Source organism: Ranitomeya variabilis, chromosome 4 (assembly GCF_051348905.1).
Source record: "Ranitomeya variabilis isolate aRanVar5 chromosome 4, aRanVar5.hap1, whole genome shotgun sequence".
Classification (NCBI taxonomy): domain Eukaryota; kingdom Metazoa; phylum Chordata; class Amphibia; order Anura; family Dendrobatidae; genus Ranitomeya; species Ranitomeya variabilis.
This window is the reverse complement of record NC_135235.1, coordinates 765,934,949-765,955,882: the sequence shown is the minus strand read 5'-3', so window position 1 is coordinate 765,955,882 and position 20,934 is coordinate 765,934,949. Positions and strand designations below refer to the sequence as shown.

General features: G+C 50.1%; 2 protein-coding genes and 1 pseudogene across 3 annotated transcripts in view; 2 read left to right on the top strand and 1 right to left on the bottom strand.

Moving 5' to 3' along the window:
- Positions 1–20,934, top strand: part of LOC143768290 (uncharacterized) — a 457,435-nt pseudogene that overhangs the window by 302,268 nt on the left and 134,233 nt on the right. The gene's annotated exons all lie outside the window — the stretch shown is intronic.
- LOC143767123 (uncharacterized) overlaps positions 1–20,934 on the bottom strand; it is a 117,479-nt gene that overhangs the window by 70,153 nt on the left and 26,392 nt on the right. Inside the window, exons 2-3 of the mRNA XM_077255146.1 lie at positions 14,382–14,434; positions 86–235 (exon numbers count right to left, since the gene is read on the bottom strand). Of these exons, the coding sequence (XP_077111261.1) occupies positions 86–235; positions 14,382–14,434 (203 nt within the window). The remainder of the gene's footprint in view (positions 1–85; positions 236–14,381; positions 14,435–20,934) is intronic.
- LOC143766864 (uncharacterized) overlaps positions 14,430–20,934 on the top strand; it is a 69,334-nt gene continuing 62,829 nt past the window's right edge. The window contains exons 1-2 of the mRNA XM_077254854.1: positions 14,430–14,576; positions 15,154–15,320. The gene's annotated coding sequence lies outside the window, so the exon portion shown is untranslated. The remainder of the gene's footprint in view (positions 14,577–15,153; positions 15,321–20,934) is intronic.

Below are 20,934 nucleotides of genomic sequence, written 5' to 3'. Positions count from 1 at the left end.
CCAGAGTCCTCACCTCTCCAGTTCTGTCCATCTGTTATTCCCATAGATAAGAATGATGTAATGTGACGTCATCAGAATCTCTCACCTCTCCAGTAAGCCGGAAGAGGATCTCTAGGGTGAGGTGTAATATCCTCTCCGCCATCTTGTCTCTGTCCATATCCATCTTTGATGGGTAAATCAGGAAAATTTTCTTTTGTAGAAGATCTTCACTGAGAGGATCCGATACTGTAGAGACCTGAATGAAAAGATGAGCCGATGTAACATCATAAGAATCCTGTGTAATAATACAGTTACTGGAGATAATAAGGGAAACATATGAGGAGATTTATTATTTTACAGTATTTAGTTTCCTTCTTTACATCTACTAATAAATCCTATATATTTAGGCCACAGACAACAAGCAGTTTCTTCCTCGGAGTCGGCAGCTGAATACGTTCCTCATAGACTCATCTTCCATAACGCTAATTCTCGTCTCATTTACCGACCCTGGAATCGGCATTAGCAATACTGCAGGAGATATTCATTACACGCGACATGAGAAACAACTACTTCATGGTGAGGACGACATCTTCATCTTCTACTACAGCTCTTGACCACGTATGCCGAGTACGGTTTTTCCTTCGGGTGTAATCCTAAATACCGCCAAACCCTGACCTACTGTCCCAACCCATTCCTTAAATAAAAACACAACCATTTATATTTTTTTGGATATTTTGGCCACAGCGGCCAACTTTTATTAACAAAAATAACATAAACAGTAATACAATCAGTATATATATAAATTCGAGGGGAGGGTTCTTGGAGCTAAAAGATCTGTCAAAACCCCAAAAAGAAGATTGACCACCATATTACCCTCAGCCGTACATCACCAGCTCGCGGGCACCGTACATCCCATTCCGGGAAGAGAAAAACCCACCAACAGCTCCCAGGGTAAAAACTCCGTCCAGAGCCCATACCAAAATGCCAGATCAAACCCCATACCATTTTAAATTGCCTGTAATTATGTTCCAATTCCTCCCCCCTACCAATCAGCGTCAACTCCAAGAACCCCCACCCCCCACCACACACGAACAGCCCTGACCATCTCAGGCTCGTGAGTGCCCCAACGCCACCAATGTACTTTCCACCCCTTCTTGTAATGCCAAAGTCCACAAATCAATTCCAATCGCATTTAAGTGAACTCCGTCCTCCAACCAGTAATTACCAACCCCCGATTCCAATTCAAAATGCCTGACGCTAATACCCCCATTTCTGGAAACGAAACCTGATACTGCCCTGTTTAACTTTACCCTAGCTCTGTTAATACCCTTCAAAGATCTAGCTACCCTCCACCGCTTCCTAGGCACAATATCCGACCACACGATCAACACACCCAGAAACGATACCCGCAACCTCAAAAAAATCGAACCGTATGTCTCTGATTAATTCTCTGACCGGCCGTACCCCCAAATCATTCCCCCCAAATGCACAATCAAAATGTCAGGCTGTCTATCCAAACGAACAGCGCTGGAAAATTCAGAAATGGCCCTACTCCAAACCATCCCCCTAAATCCCAACCAACGAATGACCACTTGCCGCCTACTAAAACCCAGTTGCCTACCGTCCGGCCTGACATCGGCACGCAGCACCCCCCAATGCATGAACGAATGTCCGAAGATCCAGGCTAAATAGGGGAAACACCCTGCAACAAGATACATAAAGAAACACTAAAATTCTCATACAATATCATAACATGCCACCTAAAAATTAATGACGAACGTAACTTAAATAGCGATCTGAAGTCCACCTGCTAATTCTCCGTATGTCCTCCGCGCCCAAACCCAAACTATCAGCCTCCGATGCAGCCCCGATCCTAAAGGAATGCAACCCGAACAAATCCGGGGAAAGGCCCAACTCCTGCAAACCCCTTTTCAATACTGCAATAAACTGAAAACGAGACAGAAATGACCCCTCCGCGTTACACAACAAAGGGCCTGCTCTGCCTGACCACAATCGCCAATATGCTTCCAGACATCCTCTAGGGCACATCAATGACCCGTTAACCCTCCCCAACACCACGCGTTGTCCTCTCCTAAACTGGTCAGTCTTCGAACGCCGAATCCAAAAAAACGATACCCCGTCCAAAAATCCACATCCTCTGCCAAAAAACCCCCTGCCTTGTCCCTGGAGCTTGACACAAGCTCACCAACACGCATTGCCCCAAAAAATGCTAAAGAAAAAGCAAGTCGAAACAACGCTGACTCAAAATTAGAACAACAAATAGTCTCCAAAAATCCGCCCAACCGTTCCAAAAGGCTGAAAGAAATGCGACGGCGCCGATCAAGCGTCTGATTACCTCTCCTAAAACCCCTTAGTGCCTGTCTAACCAAAAAATGTTTTGTAGAGTCCGCCAACCCCTGCACCTTAAAAGCAAAAACCAGTCAAGCAACGAAATTATTCACTTTAGAAATCGACCAACCTACCTCGGCCGCATTGCCAATTAAAAATAAAACCGCCAACATCGTATCTTCTTCGGACACCAAATTGCCCCAACAAGACACCCAACTTTGCCATACCCGCCACGAGGCTTCGTATGATGACCAGGTTTGGCTTGCAACAGACTCTTGAATCAACAGTCCCGCTCGTCCATAATCACGTTCCATAGATGCAAAGGGCATTCCTCTCCCGAAATCTCCACGTCCGGCGCCAATTCCCAAAAACGCTGCCACTGAAAACGAGATAACGCAACCACAATTGAATTTTGGACACCTGGCACATGAACCACCGAAATACAAGCATTCAGCTCCAAGCACCTGAAAACCGGCTCCCTCACCAACTTAATCACAGGGGGGGACGAGGCCGATAAACTGTTAATCACCGGCAAGACGCTCATATTGTCGCAATGAAAACGAACCCTCCTGTTAGCGAACATTCCCCCCCCAAATGGAAACCGCCACGACAATAGGAAACAATTCTAGCAAAGCCAGGTTTCTCGTAAGGCCCAACTCCCTCCAATGGTCCGGCCAACGTCCCGCACACCACCGTCCCTTGCAATAGGCCCTGAAACCAGCCGCACCAGCTGCTTCTCGCAGTCAAAATTGGTTAAAACCTCCTGTTGAATCAATGACCGCCCATTGTAATTGTTCAAAAAATGCTGCCACACTAGCAAATCATCCCTGTGCTCCTTGTTCAAAGAATAAAATGGTGAGGCGCCTTCCCCCCGCCGTCGCGACAAAATATCCTACCCATGGGTATGATTCTGCACGCGAAATTCAACCTACCCAACAAAGACTGCAACTCTTTCAAAGTCAGCTTCCGCATCCTCCTAGCTCTATCCACCTCTTGTTGCAGGAGGGCCAGCTTGTCTTCTGGCAACAGACACTCCATTCTCTCGGAATCAATTAGAATGCCCAGAAAACTCAAAACGGTACTGGGACCTTCCGTCTTTTCCGCCGCTAACGGAACCCCAAAACGCTCAGCAACCCAAAACATAGCCGTTAACGCATACCGGCACACTGCTGAATCAGGCGGACCAATAAACAAAAAATCATCCAAATAATGAATAACTTACTGAACTCCAGCAACTTCCCTAACCACCCACTCCAAGAAAGTACTGAACGTCTCGAACAAGGAACAAGAAATTGCGCAACCCACTGGCAAACATCTATCCAAATAGTAACCACCATTCCAAAAACAACCTAACAACGGAACACTGTCCGGGTGCACCGGAAGCAAACGGAAGGCGGATTCAATATCCGTCTTTGCCAACAAAGCCCCGGGGCCGTGTCTCCTTACCCACTGTACCGCCGCATCAAACAATGTATATTCAATAGAGCACAACTCTTGGGCGATGCCATCGTTCACCGACCGGCCTTTTGGATATGACAAATGCTGAATCAACCGAAATTTATTCTGCTCTATTTTAGGCACTACCCCCAAAGGGGAAACAACCATCCCTTCCGTCGGCGGATGCAAAAACGGACCCGCCATCCTACCCAGCTCCACTTCTTTTTTGAGCTTAACATCAACCACCTCGGCATGCAACATTGCCGACCGCAAATTCTTAATCGAGAAAGGGACCTCGAGACCCGGGGGGGAATCCTAAAACCATCCACAAAACCATGAAAAATAATACCGGCCTTCACTTGATCAGGCTACCTATTTAGAAAGGGGGCCATCTCTTGAAGTCTCACTGGGCTCTCCCCCTTGACCGGCACCCAATGCTGGCTTTCCTTTCCCTTTCTTGAAACATTTCGCAGCCCCATGGGAGCTTCCATTACAATGGGAACACACGTTTAAACTTACAGGTATTCCCGTATTTACACTGGCCATCATTAAACTGCCAGCAGGTTCCGGATTTCTCCTTTGATCCCTGTGCTCCCTGACTACCGCTTCCGTGTCCCGCCTGCTGGTTGCCACCACCTCCACCCCCGTGAAAGGACTGCCCATGCCTAGCTGGGGCCATAACCTTCAACCAAAGGCCTATATCCTTCTGGTCCCACCTAATTTCCGGCCTCACCGCCTTTCTCTGCCTAAACTGCTCATCATACCGCAGCCACGTCTGACCGCTATATGTACGATGCGCTTCCCCAATCGAGTCTAAATAACAAAACAATCCAGAGCAATTCTCAGGCGACTTCTCCCCCACTACACTCGCCAATATTGCAAATGCCTGCAACCAATTCACAAATATCTCCGGAATTAATCTCCACCTCCGCTTTTCTTCCTCCTCCTTTTTGCGATCGTCTTTTTTTCCTTTATCTAAGTTAAACTTTTCCAAAGTAAGCAGGGAAAAATTTCCACGTACTCATCCCGCCAAATTTTCTCTTTGACCTCCTTCTTCAAATGAGCTCCCAAAGGCCCTTCAAAGCACACATAAACTTCCCCTTTTGTTCTGTCATCTAATTTAACCGTATCGCCTTTCTCCTTCTCTGTCTGAACCGAAACCGATACACCTGACGATGCTACCTCCAAACGATGCTACCTCCAACACCCAACCAGGACTCAACAATACACTCCCCGACTGGGGCTCCACCCCCTGCCCTGAAATCCACGCCCCAACTGGCGACATGGCGACCCCAGTTGCATCCCCGCCATCTAATCTCCGCAAAATTTGCGACATACCTTGCAATAAATCCTGCAGGCCTGGCACCTCAGCCACAATCGGCCCACCCCTCTGCCGCTCCTCACTCCCTACCACCCGGCCCCCCCTAGCCTCCTGCAACCCGGCCCCTGTGGGCAACAAACAAGACATGGAATCTGTTATGACCTGGTGGTTAAGGAGCAACATGGGACGTGCTCTGGAGGAGGTGGTACCTGTACTGACCGCAGTTCCTGAGCTTAACACAACACTAGAAGTAGCCGTGGGATGTTCCTGTCACTCCCTAGACACCTCGTCACAGCCGGAGGACTAACTTCCCCTAAAGATAGAAACAGGAAAGCTATCTTGCCTCAGAGAAAATCCCCAAAGGATAGGACAGCCCCCCACAAATATTGACTGTGAGTGGAGAGGGAAATGACATACATAGAATGAAACCAGGATGTAGCAAAGGAGGCCAGTCTAGCTAGATGGATAGAACAGGACAGAATACTGTGCGGTCAGTATTAAAAACTAGAAAAATCCACCACAGAGTTTACAAAAATCGCCACACCTGACTAAAGGTGTGGAGGGTAAATCTGCTTCCCAGAGCTTCCAGCTTAACTGAATAAATCCATACTGACAAGCTGGACTAGAAAAAACATAGAAAGTGCAGAAAGATAAAGTCCACAACAAGTGGACTGCAAAAGAACAAAGCAAGGACTTATCTTTGCTGAACTAGTCAGAATATCAGGGAAATCCAAGCAGAGATGTTAGTCCAACCAGGAACCATTGACAACTGGCACAGGCTGAAGGAAGGAACCAAGCTAAATAGCCGAGCCAGAAAAACAATCAGTAGAAGCAGCTGCTGACTACTAAATCCAAGGAGCAGCAGTACCACTTAAAACCACCGGAGGGAGCCCAAGAGCAGAACTCACAAAAGTGCCACTTACAACCACCGGAGGGAGCCCAAGAGCGGAATTCACAACAGTAACCCCCCCTTGAGGAGGGGTCACCGAACCCTCACCAGAGCCCCCAGGCCGATCAGGACGAGCCAAGTGAAAAGCACAAACCAAATCGGTGGCATGGACATCGGAGGCAACAACCCAAGAATTATCCTCCTGGCCATAACCCTTCCACTTGACAAGATACTGAAGCCTCCGCCTCGAAAAACGAGAATCCAAAATTTTCTCCACCACATATTTCAACTCCCCATCAACCAACACCGGGGCAGGAGGATCAACAGAGGGAACAACGGGCACCACATATCTCCGCAACAAAGATCTATGGAAAACATTATGGATGGCAAAAGAGGCTGGAAGGGCCAAACGAAAAGATACCGGATTGATAATCTCAGAAAGGACCAATAAACCGAGGCTTGAACTTAGGGGAAGAAACCTTCATAGGAACATGACGAGAAGATAACCAGACTAAATTCCCCACCCGAAGCCTGGGACCAACACACCGACGGCGGTTAGCAAAACGCTGAGCCTTTTCCTGAGACAACGTCAAATTGTCTACCACATGAGTCCAAATCTGCTGTAACCTGTCCATTACAGAATCCACACCAGGACAATCAGAAGGCTCAACCTGCCCCGAAGAAAAACGAGGATGAAAACCAAAATTACAAAAGAAAGGCGAAACCAAAGTAGCCGAACTAGCCCGATTATTAAGGGCAAACTCGGCCAACGGCAAGAAAGCCACCCAATCATCCTGGTCAGCAGACACAAAGCATCTCAAATAGGTTTCCAAGGTCTGATTAGTTCGCTCAGTTTGGCCATTTGTCTGAGGATGAAACGCCGAAGAAAAAGACAAATCAATGCCCATCCTAGCACAAAAGGCCAGCCAAAACCTAGAAACAAACTGGGAACCTCTGTCAGACACAATATTCTCCGGAATGCCATGCAAACGAACCACATGCTGAAAAAACAATGGAACCAAATCAGAGGAGGAAGGCAATTTAGGCAAAGGTACCAAATGGACCATTTTAGAGAACCGGTCACAAACCACCCAGATAACAGACATCTTCTGGGAAACAGGAAGATCCGAAATAAAATCCATGGAAATATGCGTCCAGGGCCTCTCAGGGACCGGCAAAGGCAAAAGCAACCCACTTGCGCGGGAACAGCAAGGCTTGGCCCGGGCACAAGTCCCACAGGACTGCACAAAAGAACGCACATCCCGTGACAAGGAAGGCCACCAAAAGGACCTAGCAACCAAATCTCTGGTACCAAAAATCCCAGGATGACCAGCCAACACCGAACAATGAACCTCAGAAATTACCTTACTTGTCCATCTATCAGGAACAAACAGCTTCCCCACAGGACAGCGGTCAGGTTTATCAGACTGAAATTCCTGAAGCACCCGCCGTAAATCAGGGGATATGGCAGAAAGAATCACCCCTTCCTTAAGAATGCCAACCGGCTCAAGGACTCCAGGAGAATCAGGCAAAAAACTCCTAGAGAGGGCATCAGCCTTAACATTCTTAGATCCCGGAAGATACGAGACCACAAAATCAAAACGGGAGAAAAACAGGGACCATCGAGCCTGTCTAGGGTTCAGCCGCTTGGCCGACTCAAGGTAAATCAGATTCTTATGATCGGTTAAAACCACAAAGCGGTGCTTGGCTCCCTCAAGCCAATGTCGCCACTCCTCAAATGCCCACTTCATAGCCAACAACTCCCGATTGCCGACATCATAATTGCGCTCAGCAGGCGAAAACTTTCTGGAAAAAAAGGCACACGGTTTCATCAAAGAACCATCAGAATTCCTCTGAGACAAAACGGCCCCTGCCCCAATCTCAGAGGCGTCAACCTCAACCTGAAAAGGAAGAGAAACATCCGGCTGACGCAACACAGGGGCAGAAGTAAATCGGCGTTTAAGCTCCTGAAAGGCCTCAACAGCTGCAGAGGACCAATTCGTCACATCAGCGCCTTTCTTCATCAAATCAGTCAGGGGCTTAACCACACTGGAAAAGTTGGCAATGAAACGGCGATAAAAATTAGCAAAGCCCAAAAATTTCTGTAGGCTCTTCACAGATGTGGGTTGAATCCAGTCATGAATGGCCTGGACCTTAACAGGATCCATTTCTATAGACGAGGGAGAAAAAATAAAACCCAAAAAAGAGACCTTCTGAACTCCAAATAGGCACTTAGACCCCTTCACAAATAAAGCATTATCACAAAGGATCTGGAATACCATCCTGACCTGCTTCACATGAGACTCCCAATCATCGGAAAAAAACAAAATATCATCCAAATACACAATCATGAATTTATCAAGATAATTGCGGAAAATATCATGCATGAAGGACTGAAATACAGAAGGAGCATTAGAGAGCCCGAAAGGCATCACAAGGTATTCAAAATGGCCTTCGGGCGTATTAAATGCAGTTTTCCATTCGTCACCCTGTTTAATACGAACAAGATTATATGCCCCTCGAAGGTCAATCTTAGTAAACCAACTAGCCCCCTTAATCCGAGCAAACAAATCAGAAAGCAAAGGTAAAGGGTATTGGAATTTGACCGTGATCTTATTAAGAAGGCGATAATCAATACAGGGTCTCAAGGAGCCATCCTTCTTGGCAACAAAAAAGAATCCCGCTCCCAATGGTGACGAAGACGGCCGAATATGCCCCTTCTTCAAAGACTCCTTAACGTAACTCCGCATGGCGGCATGTTCTGGCACAGACAGATTGAAAAGTCGGCCCTTAGGGAACTTACAGCCAGGAATCAAGTTAATAGCACAATCACAGTCCCTATATGGAGGAAGGGAACTGGACTTGGGCTCATCAAATACATCCTGGAAATCCGACAAAAACTCAGGAACTTCAGAAGAGGGGGAAGAGGAAATTGACATCAAAGGAACGTCACTATGTACCCCTTGACAACCCCAACTAGTCACAGACATAGATCTCCAATCCAGCACCGGATTATGTCCCTGTAACCATGGAAAACCCAGCACAACAACATCATGCAAATTATGCAACACCAAAAAACGGCAATCTTCCTGAGGTGCTGGAGCCATGCACATGGTCAGCTGAGTCCAATACTGAGGTTTATCCTTGGCCAACGGTGTAGCATCAATGCCCCTCAAAGGAATAGGGCTCTGCAAAGGCTGCAAGGAAAAACCACAGCGCCTGGCGAATTCCAAGTCCATCAAGTTCAGGGCAGCGCCTGAATCCACAAATGCCATGACAGAAAAGGACGACAGTGAGCAAATCAAGGTCACAGATAAGAGAAACTTAAGGCCCCGTCACACTTAGCGAGATCGCTAGCGAGATCGCTGCTGAGTCACAAGTTTTGTGACGCAACAGCGACCTCAGTAGCGATCTCGCTATGTTTGACACATAGCAGCGACCAGGCCCCTGCTGTGAGATCGCTGGTCGTGTCGGAATGGCCTGGACCTTTTTTTGATCGTTGAGGTCACGCTGACATCGCTGAATCGGTGTGTGTGACACGGATTCAGCGATGTCTTCACTGGTAACCAAAGTAAACATCAGGTTACTAAGCGCAGGGCCGCGCTTAGTAACCCGGTGTTTACCCTGGTTACCATCGTAAATGTAAAAAAAAACACCAAACACTACATACTCACATTCCGGTGTCCGTCAGGTCCCTTGCCGTCTGCTTCCCACACTGACTGACTGCCGGCCAGAAAGTGAAAGTACAGCACAGCGGTGACGTCACCGCTCTGCTGTTAGGGCCGGCGCTCAGTCAGTGCAGGAAGCGGACGCCGGGGGACGCGAAGGTGAGTATGTACTGTTTGTTATTTTACATTTTACACTGGTAACCAGGGTAAACATCGGGTTACTAAGCGCGGCCCTGCGCTTAGCAACCCGATGTTTACCCTGGTTACCCGGGGACCTCGGCATCGTTGGTCGCTGGAGAGCGGTCTGTGTGACAGCTCCCCAGCGACCACACAGCGACTAAACAGCGATGCTGCAGCGATCGGCATCGTTGTCTGTATCGCTGCAGCGTCGCTAAGTGTGACGGGGCCTTTAGGCTGTACAGTACTGATGGTAACAGACCTAGCGACCCTCTTAGTACGCTTAGGGCAATCAGAAATAACATGAGCAGAATCACCACAGTAAAAACACAGCCTATTCTGGCGTCTGAATCCCTGCCGCTCTGCTCTAGTCAAAATCCTATCACATTGCATAGGCTCAGGACTCTGCTCAGAGGATACTGCCATATGGTGCACAACTTTGCGCTCGCGCAGGCGCCGATCAATCTGAATGGCTAGAGACATAGATTCGCTCAAACCAGCAGGCGTGTGGAACCCCACCATAACATCTTTAAGGGCTTCAGAAAGACCCTTTCTGAAAATTGCTGCCAGAGCCTCCTCATTCCATTTAGTAAGCACAGACCATTTTCTAAATTTCTGGCAGTATACTTCTGCCGCTTCCTGACCCTGACATAGGGCCAACAAGGTATTTTCTGCATGATCCACAGAATTAGGTTCGTCATACAATAATCCGAGCGCTTGAAAAAATGCGTCTACATTAAGCAATGCTGGATCCCCTGATTCAAGGGAGAATGCCCAGTCCTGAGGGTCACCACGCAGCAGAGAGATGACAATTTTAACCTGCTGAATGGAATCACCAGAGGAACGGGGTTTCAAGGCAAAAAACAATTTGCAGTTATTTTTAAAGTTCAAAAACTTGGATCTGTCCCCAAAAAACAAATCAGGGGTTGGAATTCTACGCTCTAAAGCCAGAGTCTGGACAACATAATCTTGGATACTCTGTACCCTTGCAGCAAGTTGATCCACACGAGAAAACAAACCCTGAACATCCATGCCAGCGCCAAAATCCTGAACCACCCAGAGATTAAGAGGAAAAAAAAGACAAATCAGACTGCAGAAAAAAAAATGGCTCAGAACTTTTTTTTCCTTCCTTGGAGTTGCATTTAACTCATTGTTGGCCAGTTGTACTGTTATGACCTGATGGTTAAGGAGCAACACGACGTGCTCTGGAGGAGGTGGTACCTGTACTGACCGCAGTTCCTGAGCTTAACACAACACTAGAAGTAGCCCGTGGGATGTTCCTGTCACTCCCTAGACACCTCGTCACAGCCGGAGGACTAACTTCCCCTAAAGATAGAAACAGGAAAGCTATCTTGCCTCAGAGAAAATCCCCAAAGGATAGGACAGCCCCCCACAAATATTGACTGTGAGTGGAGAGGGAAATGACATACGTAGAATGAAACCAGGATGTAGCAAAGGAGGCCAGTCTAGCTAGATAGATAGAACAGGACAGAATACTGTGCGGTCAGTATTAAAAACTAGAAAAATCCACCACAGAGTTTACAAAAATCGCCACACCTGACTAAAGGTGTGGAGGGTAAATCTGCTTCCCAGAGCTTCCAGCTTAACTGAATAAATCCATACTGACAAGCTGGACTAGAAAAAACATAGAAAGTGCAGAAAGATAAAGTCCACAAGTGGACTGCAAAAGAACAAAGCAAGGACTTATCTTTGCTGAACTGGTCAGAATATCAGGGAAATCCAAGCAGAGATGTTAATCCAACCAGGAACCATTGACAACTGGCACAGGCTGAAGGAAGGAACCAGGCTAAATAGCCGAGCCAGAAAACAATAAGTGGAAGCAGCTGCTGACTACTAAATCCAAGGAGCAGCAGTACCACTTAAAACCACCGGAGGGAGCCCAAGAGCAGAACTCACAAAAGTGCCACTTACAACCACCGGAGGGAGCCCAAGAGCGGAATTCACAACAGGAATCATACTCACACCGCTGCGCGGGTGCTGTGTCCCCGCCAGCCGAACCTCCGGATCCCTGTTGCTCCGTCCCTCCGTGACGATCGCTGCCGGATGCCGACACCTCCTCATTACGTTGCTGCCCCAGGCCCGCGCCCCTGGCCTCCTCGTCACTAGGGGGGACCCGAGCGTGTTGGGACCGTTGCACTGCTAGCCCTCTCTGCCCCAGGCCCGCGCCCCTGGCCTCCTCATCACCAGGGGGGACCGGAGCATGCTGAAGCTGCTGGACCGACCCACTACTCCGTCCACGGCCAGTACCCCCGGCCACATCATCGCCCGATGGGTTCCGGGTACGTGCAGTTCATCGCGCTGGAGACCTCACAGGTGACCTTGACCGATTCTGATGCGCAGACCCGGATGGGCCAGCTCGGTCGTATCCCCTTCCTCGCTGACCGGCAGGCAGCTCGACACTGCTGCCCGCCTCTCTCTCCTCACATCGCTGCACCCTGGATGCAGGCAGCAGGGGGCTCCCAGCTGCTGCCTGCCTGTGCCTGGTGGTGGGCCCAGCAGACACCCTGGAAGAAGCTGCGCTGGGGGTGCCTGCCGCAGGTGGAGGATCCGTACTCCTCACTGCCGCCGCTGCCAGTCCCTGCTGCGTTCCTCTTCGTGCCGTTGCTGACCGCCCCCTGAGCGCCGGGGACCGGGTGGAATCCAGGGAGGCGCTGGCTGCGCTCTGCCTGGCTTGTACTGGCCGCACTTCCGGTCCGGCGCTCACAGCAGCAGCAGCAGCGGTGTCCTGTGCTTGGCGCCGGGCGCATGCAGGCCGGGTGAGTGGATTCCTGCCGGAGCGTGAGCGGCTGAAGGGGGCAGCGCCGCTGGACTCACCGCCCACAGGGTCCCTGGAGGGGCTCCAGAGCCTGCTCCTGCCACACGCCGCAACTTCGGGGGAAAGTATTTCTGGGGGCCTGGTCCTCCTGCCCCTTGTGCTCACTCCGGATCGCTCTACATCTCCTAGGATCGAGGACAGCTGGGCTTCAAGCCAACCTCCCCTCCTGGACCGAGCCACCTCCTGCAGCCGAGACATCAGTGATTCTGCTGACTCCATCAGGTACGTCTGCTTCACTCTGGAATATGGGATGAAATGGTGGTTTTCCCGCACTTTTCCTCCCAAATCCCTCCTCATAGCTCCTCCCCCGCTGCAATCCTCCTATCACAACCCCATGGCATTATTTAAAAACCTCAAGGCCAAATGCAGTCATGGGGGACCCCCGTCTAGCTGCGCCCTACTCCTGCCCCCATCTAGAAACATATGTGGCCAGAGTCGGTCACTGACTCCATCCCCACCGGCCGTCTATATGAAGGTTTCCCGTCTTCCCCGCACTGTAATCTTCTATCACGTTAGATCTCAGCTCTGATTCACACACAGAAGTTTGTTTATAGCCTAGGAAAGGGGGTAATACACATGGAGCTTCCCTGGCTAGTAATATCAGCTCACAACTGTATACTTAGCCTTTAGAGGCTATTAAAATGGGGGACTCTTCTAAAAAAGTGACGTAGTTTGCCCTTATATTTAGTAACCAGCAAAGGCTATGCGACAGTTGCGGGTTGATATTAATAGCCTAGGAAGGGGCCATGGATACTGTGCCCCAGGCTAAAAATATCAGCTCTCAGCTGCCTGGAAAAGGCACATCTCTAAGATGCACCAATTCTGGCACTTAACCTCTCTCGCTTCCTACTTGCCCTTTAGCTGAAATTGTGATGATGGGAAGGAGAGGGTGACAATACCACACCCCACCAAGCTCTGTCAATGCATAGGCATCATAGCAACCGAGTGGGCTATCGTTTTGGATGATACACTCCTGCCTATCCAACTATCGTATGGTAAATATCTCATAGATCCTGGGTTCATTAGTATTTGCACCAAGAATGAGGCTAAGTGAGTATTTATTAATTAACTGTCGGTGGTCGGAGGTAGTCAGTGAGGTGGATGGTACCATATTGTGCATGTAGGGGGCAGTACTGTGGGAACATTAGAAAGTGGGGTATGGCGGTACTATGAGATTATACTGTGTGTGGGGGTATGGCGGTACTATGAGAACATTATACTGTGTGTGGGGGTATGGCGGTACTATGAGAACATTATACTGTGTGTGGGGGTATGGCGGTACTATGAGAACATTATACTGTGTGTGGGGGTATGGCGGTACTATGAGAACATTATACTGTGTGTGGGGGAATGGCGGTACTATGAGAACATTATACTGTGTGTGGGGGTATGGCAGTACTATGAGAACATTATACTGTGTGTGGGGGTATGGTGGTACTGTAGGAACATTATACTGTGTGTGGGGGTATGGCGGTACTATGAGAAGATTATACTGTGCGTGGGGGGTATGGCGGTACTATGAGAACATTATACTGTGTGGGGCCAAGAAAGGGGCCCTGTACTAGGAGAACACTCCGCTCCTCACTTCCTGTCCTCCATAGTTGGCTCGTATGTATCTATTACAGGAAACAGAACAACAACGTTATGGTTCTTATAAAGAGTCTCCTCCGTGCAGAAGGGGTTAATGTCCCCGGCTGCGCTCAGTACTGGGGAATCTCCACATACCTCCACCTGCAGAGCCGCACTCCACAGATATGGCTGCTCTGTGCGCACAGGACCTGTGATGAGGTCATGCCCATGTGACCGGAGGGGGCGGCGCCTCTTCCTCCATAGAGCAGACAGGAGGGGGCTGTGGCTATCAGGGCGGAGTCCGAGGATATTGTGCAGGATTTGGGGTCATTCTCCATAGTCACAGATCAGGTAGGTGGGAGACTGCCTGGGGAGAAGGGATGATTCTTGCATGGGGCTGCATGTGCATGCTGGAGGGGGGTCTGCCTGGGGAAGGGTGACTGCATGCTGGGGGTCTACCTGCAGAATGGGATGATGTTCCTCGCATGGGTCTGTGTGGTGTGGGGGGCTGATGTCACGTGCTGTGCAGGTCAGTGTGTGTGATGTCACTTGCGGTGGGGGGTGCAGGGCAGTATAGTGCTACGTGTGGGGGCGAACAGGGGAGGGGATGGATGATGATGGAGATCTGAGGGACTGATATTACTTAGCATGAGAATCTCTGCTTGATGGTGAGGGGTCGGTCCTGTTTTGTTTTTTTTTTTTACATAATACGTTTTCTCATTAATATTATTGTGGACACCTGCTGTCAGGTTGATGACTGACCTATGACCTCTGGGAGCGAAACAGCTTTACACCAATGTCTCCAGATCCCGGGCTTTATCCTCCCCTCGCACTCTGTGCTGCTCAGTATTAGCCCGGTGGCCACTGGTGTCAGCCACTACTTGTATCCAGTTTTCTGCATGATTTTTTTTTTTCTGTTTTATTCTAGGTATTGTGACTTTTCCCCATCCTGTGCCCCCCAGAGCAGTGACCTCCCTGCAGATGTCATCTCATCACTGGACTTCTTTTCACTAAGTGGAATGGCGGTGCCCCCACAATCCATGTGAGGACCCAAAGGGCTGACACTGCGGGCGTCTGATAATGTCAGATAGAGGAGTATAATTACTAAAAAAAAAAACCCTTTTTCTCGATTTGCTCTCCCTCTGTCGTCTCCCCCGCTCTCCCTCTGTCGTCTCCCCCGCTCTCCCTCTGTCGTCTCCCCCGCTCTCCCTCTGTCGTCTCCCCCGCTCTCCCTCTGTCGCCTCCCCCGCTCTCCCTCTGTCGTCTCCCCCGCTCTCCCTCTGTCGTCTCCCCCGCTCTCCCTCTGTCGTCTCCCCCGCTCTCCCTCTGTCGTCTCCCCCGCTCTCCCTCTGTCGTCTCCCCCGCTCTCCCTCTGTCGTCTCCCCCGCTCTCCCTCTGTCGTCTCCCCCGCTCTCCCTCTGTCTCCCCCAAAATCAATGGTGAGCTAAGCACACCAGCGTCAGGGGCTTATCTCCAGCATTCTGTATTGCATTCTGTAATGCTGTAGTTAAGCCTCCAATGTATCCTAAAAGATGTGAAAGAGGTTATATTATACTCACGCGGGCGGTCCGATCCAAGTCGCGGTCCGGTCCTGGGCCTCCCATCTTGATAGGATGACTTCCTCTTCTTGTCTTCACACTGCGGTGCGCAGGCGCCGGGAAAGGCCAGAGAGGCCTGGGGCCTGCACACTGCAGTACTTTGTGCTGGAGCCGCAGCGTGAAGATACGAAGAGGACTTCATCTGATGAAGATAGGAGGCGCCGGACCGCGATGCCCATCGGACAGGACTGGGACTGTCCCTGGGTGAGTATAATATAACCTCTTTTTCTCATTTTTTAGGATACATCGGGGGCTTATCTATAGTATTACAGAATGCATTACAGAATGCTGTAGATAAGCCCCTGATGCTGGTGGGCTTAGCTCGCCCTCAATTTTTGGGGGTGACAGGTTGCCTTTAAGCACCACAATACAATTTTTTCAGCTAAAGCACAGGGGACTTTGGTACAAAATGTGTTTTTCTTTTTTGTCATTAATCTGTCTTTAATGTTTAATTCATTGTTTTGATTTCTAAAACTCTTTATTATTGATTTGTATGTATGCATACTTATATATTTCTCTTTTTATCGGTCGTCCATGACAGCACTACGGAGAGAGGGGATCCGCCCTTCAGGAACAGGAAACCTACAGATACATAAGGGCGGCACTTCTCCCACGCATCAGTTGGTTTCCTGTTCCTGGAGGACAGGATTCCCTGCAGATACGACTTCGTTTCTCCTATCAATACCCAGGCCGGCTGTCCGACCCAGGTAGCGAGGGGGTCTCCTACCTCGGGCAGTGCGGGTCCCTGGAAGCGCCACGGTGGGTCCGGGTAGGGCTCCACGACAGTGAGCGGTGCAGTGTGGAGCGACGTCCGGAGGAGGTCCATCCTCAGTGGTCAGCGAGGTGAGTATGCCCCCCCGGGGTCCGCTCACCCTCCTTGACCTCGGTCTTCCCCGCCTCTAGTCCCCGTCGGTGCGGTGCGATGTGGGGCGGCGCCCTGTGCGCTCCTTTTTGGTCGGCAGGCCGGGGGTCGGGCGCTGGCTTCTGCCGCTTTCGCCGCTGTGCTGTGGCCATGGGCGGCGGTGGTGTAGCGGCGGGCGGCTGGGGGGTCCGGCGACGCCGTCCCTGGCTTCCGGGTGCGTTCCTGAGCCCTCAGGCCGATACCGGAAGTGACGCGCAGGGGGCGCAAAAAACACCGCTATCCTGCGTGCGGTGGGGGGGGGGGGGGGGGGAAGCGGTTGGAGGCGGGGGGGGGGGGGGGGGCACGGATTTGCAGGTGGAGGAAAAGATTCTGGCCACACACCTGCACATGTTCCGGATTCGGGGGTGGGCTATATATAGCCGAGCATAACGCTGCAGGGCTGCTTGTGAGCCCATCTGCAGCTATGGATGAGCCGGAAGCTGCCGTCGGTCTGCTGGAGCAGGACCAGGACAGATCCTCGGAGAAGTCCCATGCGAACCCCCAGCCGAAAGCCCGCGGACACAGTAACCAGCCCGGTCGCAGATATAAACAGAAGGATCTGGACCAACCCCCAAGTAATCCGGTACCTACCGCTACTGCCTGGGTAAGAGATCTTCGTGAATGTACCCTGATGCAGTCTTTTCCTATGTTTATTTCCGTAGGGGAAAAAAAGCTCTGGTAAAACAAAAAACAAGGAGTATGCACTTGCCCTTTGCCAGACGCCTACCCTAAGAGACTTTGTCAGTCGTGTGTACGGCTGACGGTAGGAAATAAATTGATGGGAACTCTGATAGCGGTAGCGCCAGATAAATTACATAGCCTTTTTTCTCCGCTCCCATAGGTGGCGGAAGAATCTCCTGATTTCACATCAAACCTTAGGGAGATTATCAGGAAGGAGGTGAAAGATTCCCTGAAATCCCTGTCCCGGGAGCCTTCCAAAAGAAGAAGGGAACCTAGCGCCTCAGAGTCGGATTCGTCCGCTGGCCCTAGTAGGGAGAATGAGTCAGATGCCTCTGTCTCCTCAGCGTCCTCTTCGGAAGAGGAGTCTAACCGGTTCTGTTTCCCATTGGACCAAATGGACAAACTAATTAAATCAGTTAGATCCACCATGGGGGTGGCTGATGAAAGGCCAGAACTCTCAGCACAGGACCTAATGTTTGGCGGTCTAGACCCTAAAAAGCGTAGGTCTTTTCCGCTCAATGACAAGGTCCAGAACCTCATCAAAAGGGAATGGAAAAAAATAGAGAAGAAAGGCTCTTTTCCACCTGCCTTTAAACGCAGATATCCCTTTGAAGACCCCATGGTGAACACATGGGATAAAGCGCCGAAATTGGACGCAGCGGTGTCTAAGGCGTCTAAAAAATCATCTATCCCCTTCGACGACATAGCTTCCCTAAAGGATCCTCTCGATAAGAAGGCTGACTCATTCCTTAAAGGGACATGGGAGATGTCGGCGGGTGCCCTTAGACCTGCTGTAGCTGCAACATGTGCAGCCAGATCGATGATGGTCTGGCTGGATCAGCTAGGGTCTAAGTTGAAAGGGGGTGTTTCCAGAGATTCTATGTTGAAATTCCTGCCAACAATTCAGAATGCCGCTGCCTTTCTCGCGGATGCATCTGCAGATTCGGCAAGAATGGCGGCTAGGGCGGCCGGACTATCAAACGCAGCACGCAGGGCCCTATGGCTGAAATGTTGGCCGGGTGACCTTCAATCCAGATCCCGTCTGTGCTCTATCCCATGCGAAGGGGAATACCTGTTTGGTCCAGTCCTAGACTGTTGGAGAAAGCTGGAAACGAGAAGAAGAAGTTTCCCAATCTTCCAACTACCTCTTACAGGCGTCCCTTCGTAGGGAAGAAATTCTTTCGAAGGAGACCAGCCAGAGACCAGAGCAGATGGGATGAGAAAAAGAAGAAAGGTACTGGATTTATGTTTGGAGGTGGAGGACGTCAGGAGCCATCCCGTGAGGTCAAAAAACCACCCCAATGACTAGTCGCCCCGGTGGGAAGTAGACTATCTGCCTTCTACCCGGCCTGGTCCAAAATCTCCAGTAGTGATTGGATTTTGGGGTTAATAGCTACGGGTCTGCTGCTAGAGTTCTCTTCCATCCCTCAGAACTTCTTCAGAGTTACCCCACTCAGGTCCTCTCCAGCAGAACAGGCGGCCCTGGAAGCAGAAGTTCACGACCTGCTCAATAAGAATGTCCTGTCAGAGGTTCCGGAAGGAGACCAGGGTAGAGGATTCTACTCTCCTCTATTCCTAATAAGTAAACCTGACGGCTCCTTCAGAACAATTATTAACCTTAGGGCTCTTAATAATTTCCTGACCGTCCAATCATTTAAGATGGAAACTATTAACACCGCAATAAAGCTGCTGTTTAAAAACTGCTTTATGGTAGTATTGGATTTGAAGGACGCCTATTACCATATCCCTATTTATGCAGGTCACCAACGATACCTGAGGGTGGCGGTAAGGTTGGATGGGGTAATCAGACACTTCCAGTATAGGGCCCTCCCCTTTGGTATATCGGTCGCCCCTCGAGTGTTTACCAAAGTTGGCGGAAGTTATGGCACACCTGCATGAGTCCAACATTCTAATAATCCCCTACCTGGACGATCTCCTTGTCGTAGGTAAAACGGTGGATCACTGTCTGGAACAGTTGCATAAAGTGATGTCTGCTCTGGAGCGTCTGGGGTGGATGCTAAATGTTAAAAAATCACGCTTACAGCCCATGACGGTGCAGCGATTTTTAGGCCTGACCCTGGATTCCCAGGTTCAGGAATGTCGTTTGCCTCAAGAGAAAATTGATCGCTTGCACCTTCAGGTGCTGAATGCCTCTAAAAACCCCACCATGTCCCTTAGAAGAGCCATGTCTCTGTTGGGCTCTCTCTTGTCCTGCATTCCAGCGGTCCGATGGGCCCAGTATCATACGAGGATACTTCAGGGCGAGGTGCTGTTACAACAAAAAAGGTTGGGGGGATGTCTGGAGAGCCTGATGACCCTATCCCAAGACACTATTATGTCCCTCGGATGGTGGCTAGACCAAGAGAACCTGTCCACAGGGGTCCCCTGGGAATATAATGTAACTCGTATAGTCACCTCGGATGCTAGCCCTTCTGGGTGGGGGGCTCACATGGGGGATACGTTGGTCCAGGGGCTTTGGGATCGGGATCAGATAGAAATGTCTTCCAACCTAAAGGAGTTAATGGCTGTGGAACAGGCAGTTAAATCACTCCTGGTCTATCTACAGGGCCACCACGTGCGGGTATTCTCGGACAATCGGGTCGCCGTGGCATACATAAATCACCAAGGCGGGACTCGTTCCAAATCCCTAATGTGCGTAGCAGATCGTCTATTCCATCTAGCAGAGCAACATCTTCTCTCATTGACGGCTCTTCACATAAGAGGGGCAGAAAACACTACAGCGGATTTCTTAAGCCGCAACACATTGAGGCAGGGGGAGTGGTCCCTGAACGACTCCATCTTCAACCTCATCGTGGAAAGATGGGGTCAACCAGAGGTAGACCTGTTTGCCACAAAAGAAAACAGGAAAGTGGCACAATTCTGCTCTCTCAACCCCAGAGAAAATCCTCTGTCAGTAGACGCCCTCCTCATAGACTGGAACTTCAGGCTAGCCTACGCCTTTCCTCCCCTGTCTCTACTTCCTCTGGTGGTGAGGAAAATCAGGAAGGACAAAGCCACAGTGATAATAATTGCCCCCTTCTGGCCGAGAAGAACGTGGTTTCCATGCCTGAGGGCTATGTCGATATCCGACCCATGGGTCTTGCCAGACATCCTGGATCTCCTATCCCAGAGCCCAGTCTACCATCCTCGGGCGGTTGGCCTTCATCTGACGGCGTGGATTTTGAGCGGGCGCTGTTAAAGGATAGGGGGTTCTCTCCGGGCCTCATTAACACTCTGCTGAAGAGCAGAAAAATAATCACCACAAAGATTTATGTTAGGATCTGGAAGAGGTTCCTTCAAAACTCGGGGGTAATAGCTGGTCAGTCAATACCAATAGACCAGATTTTAGAATTCTTACAGAAGGGGTTAGATATGGGGTTATCCCCAAATACACTTAAAGTGCAGGTATCAGCCTTCTCTTTGAGTATCTTTGGTATATTTGGTATCAGGCCCTCTTTGGCTGCAACATTGCTGAGAATCACTGGGTCAGCAGATTCATCAGAGCGACAAAACGGTCTAGGCCAATGGT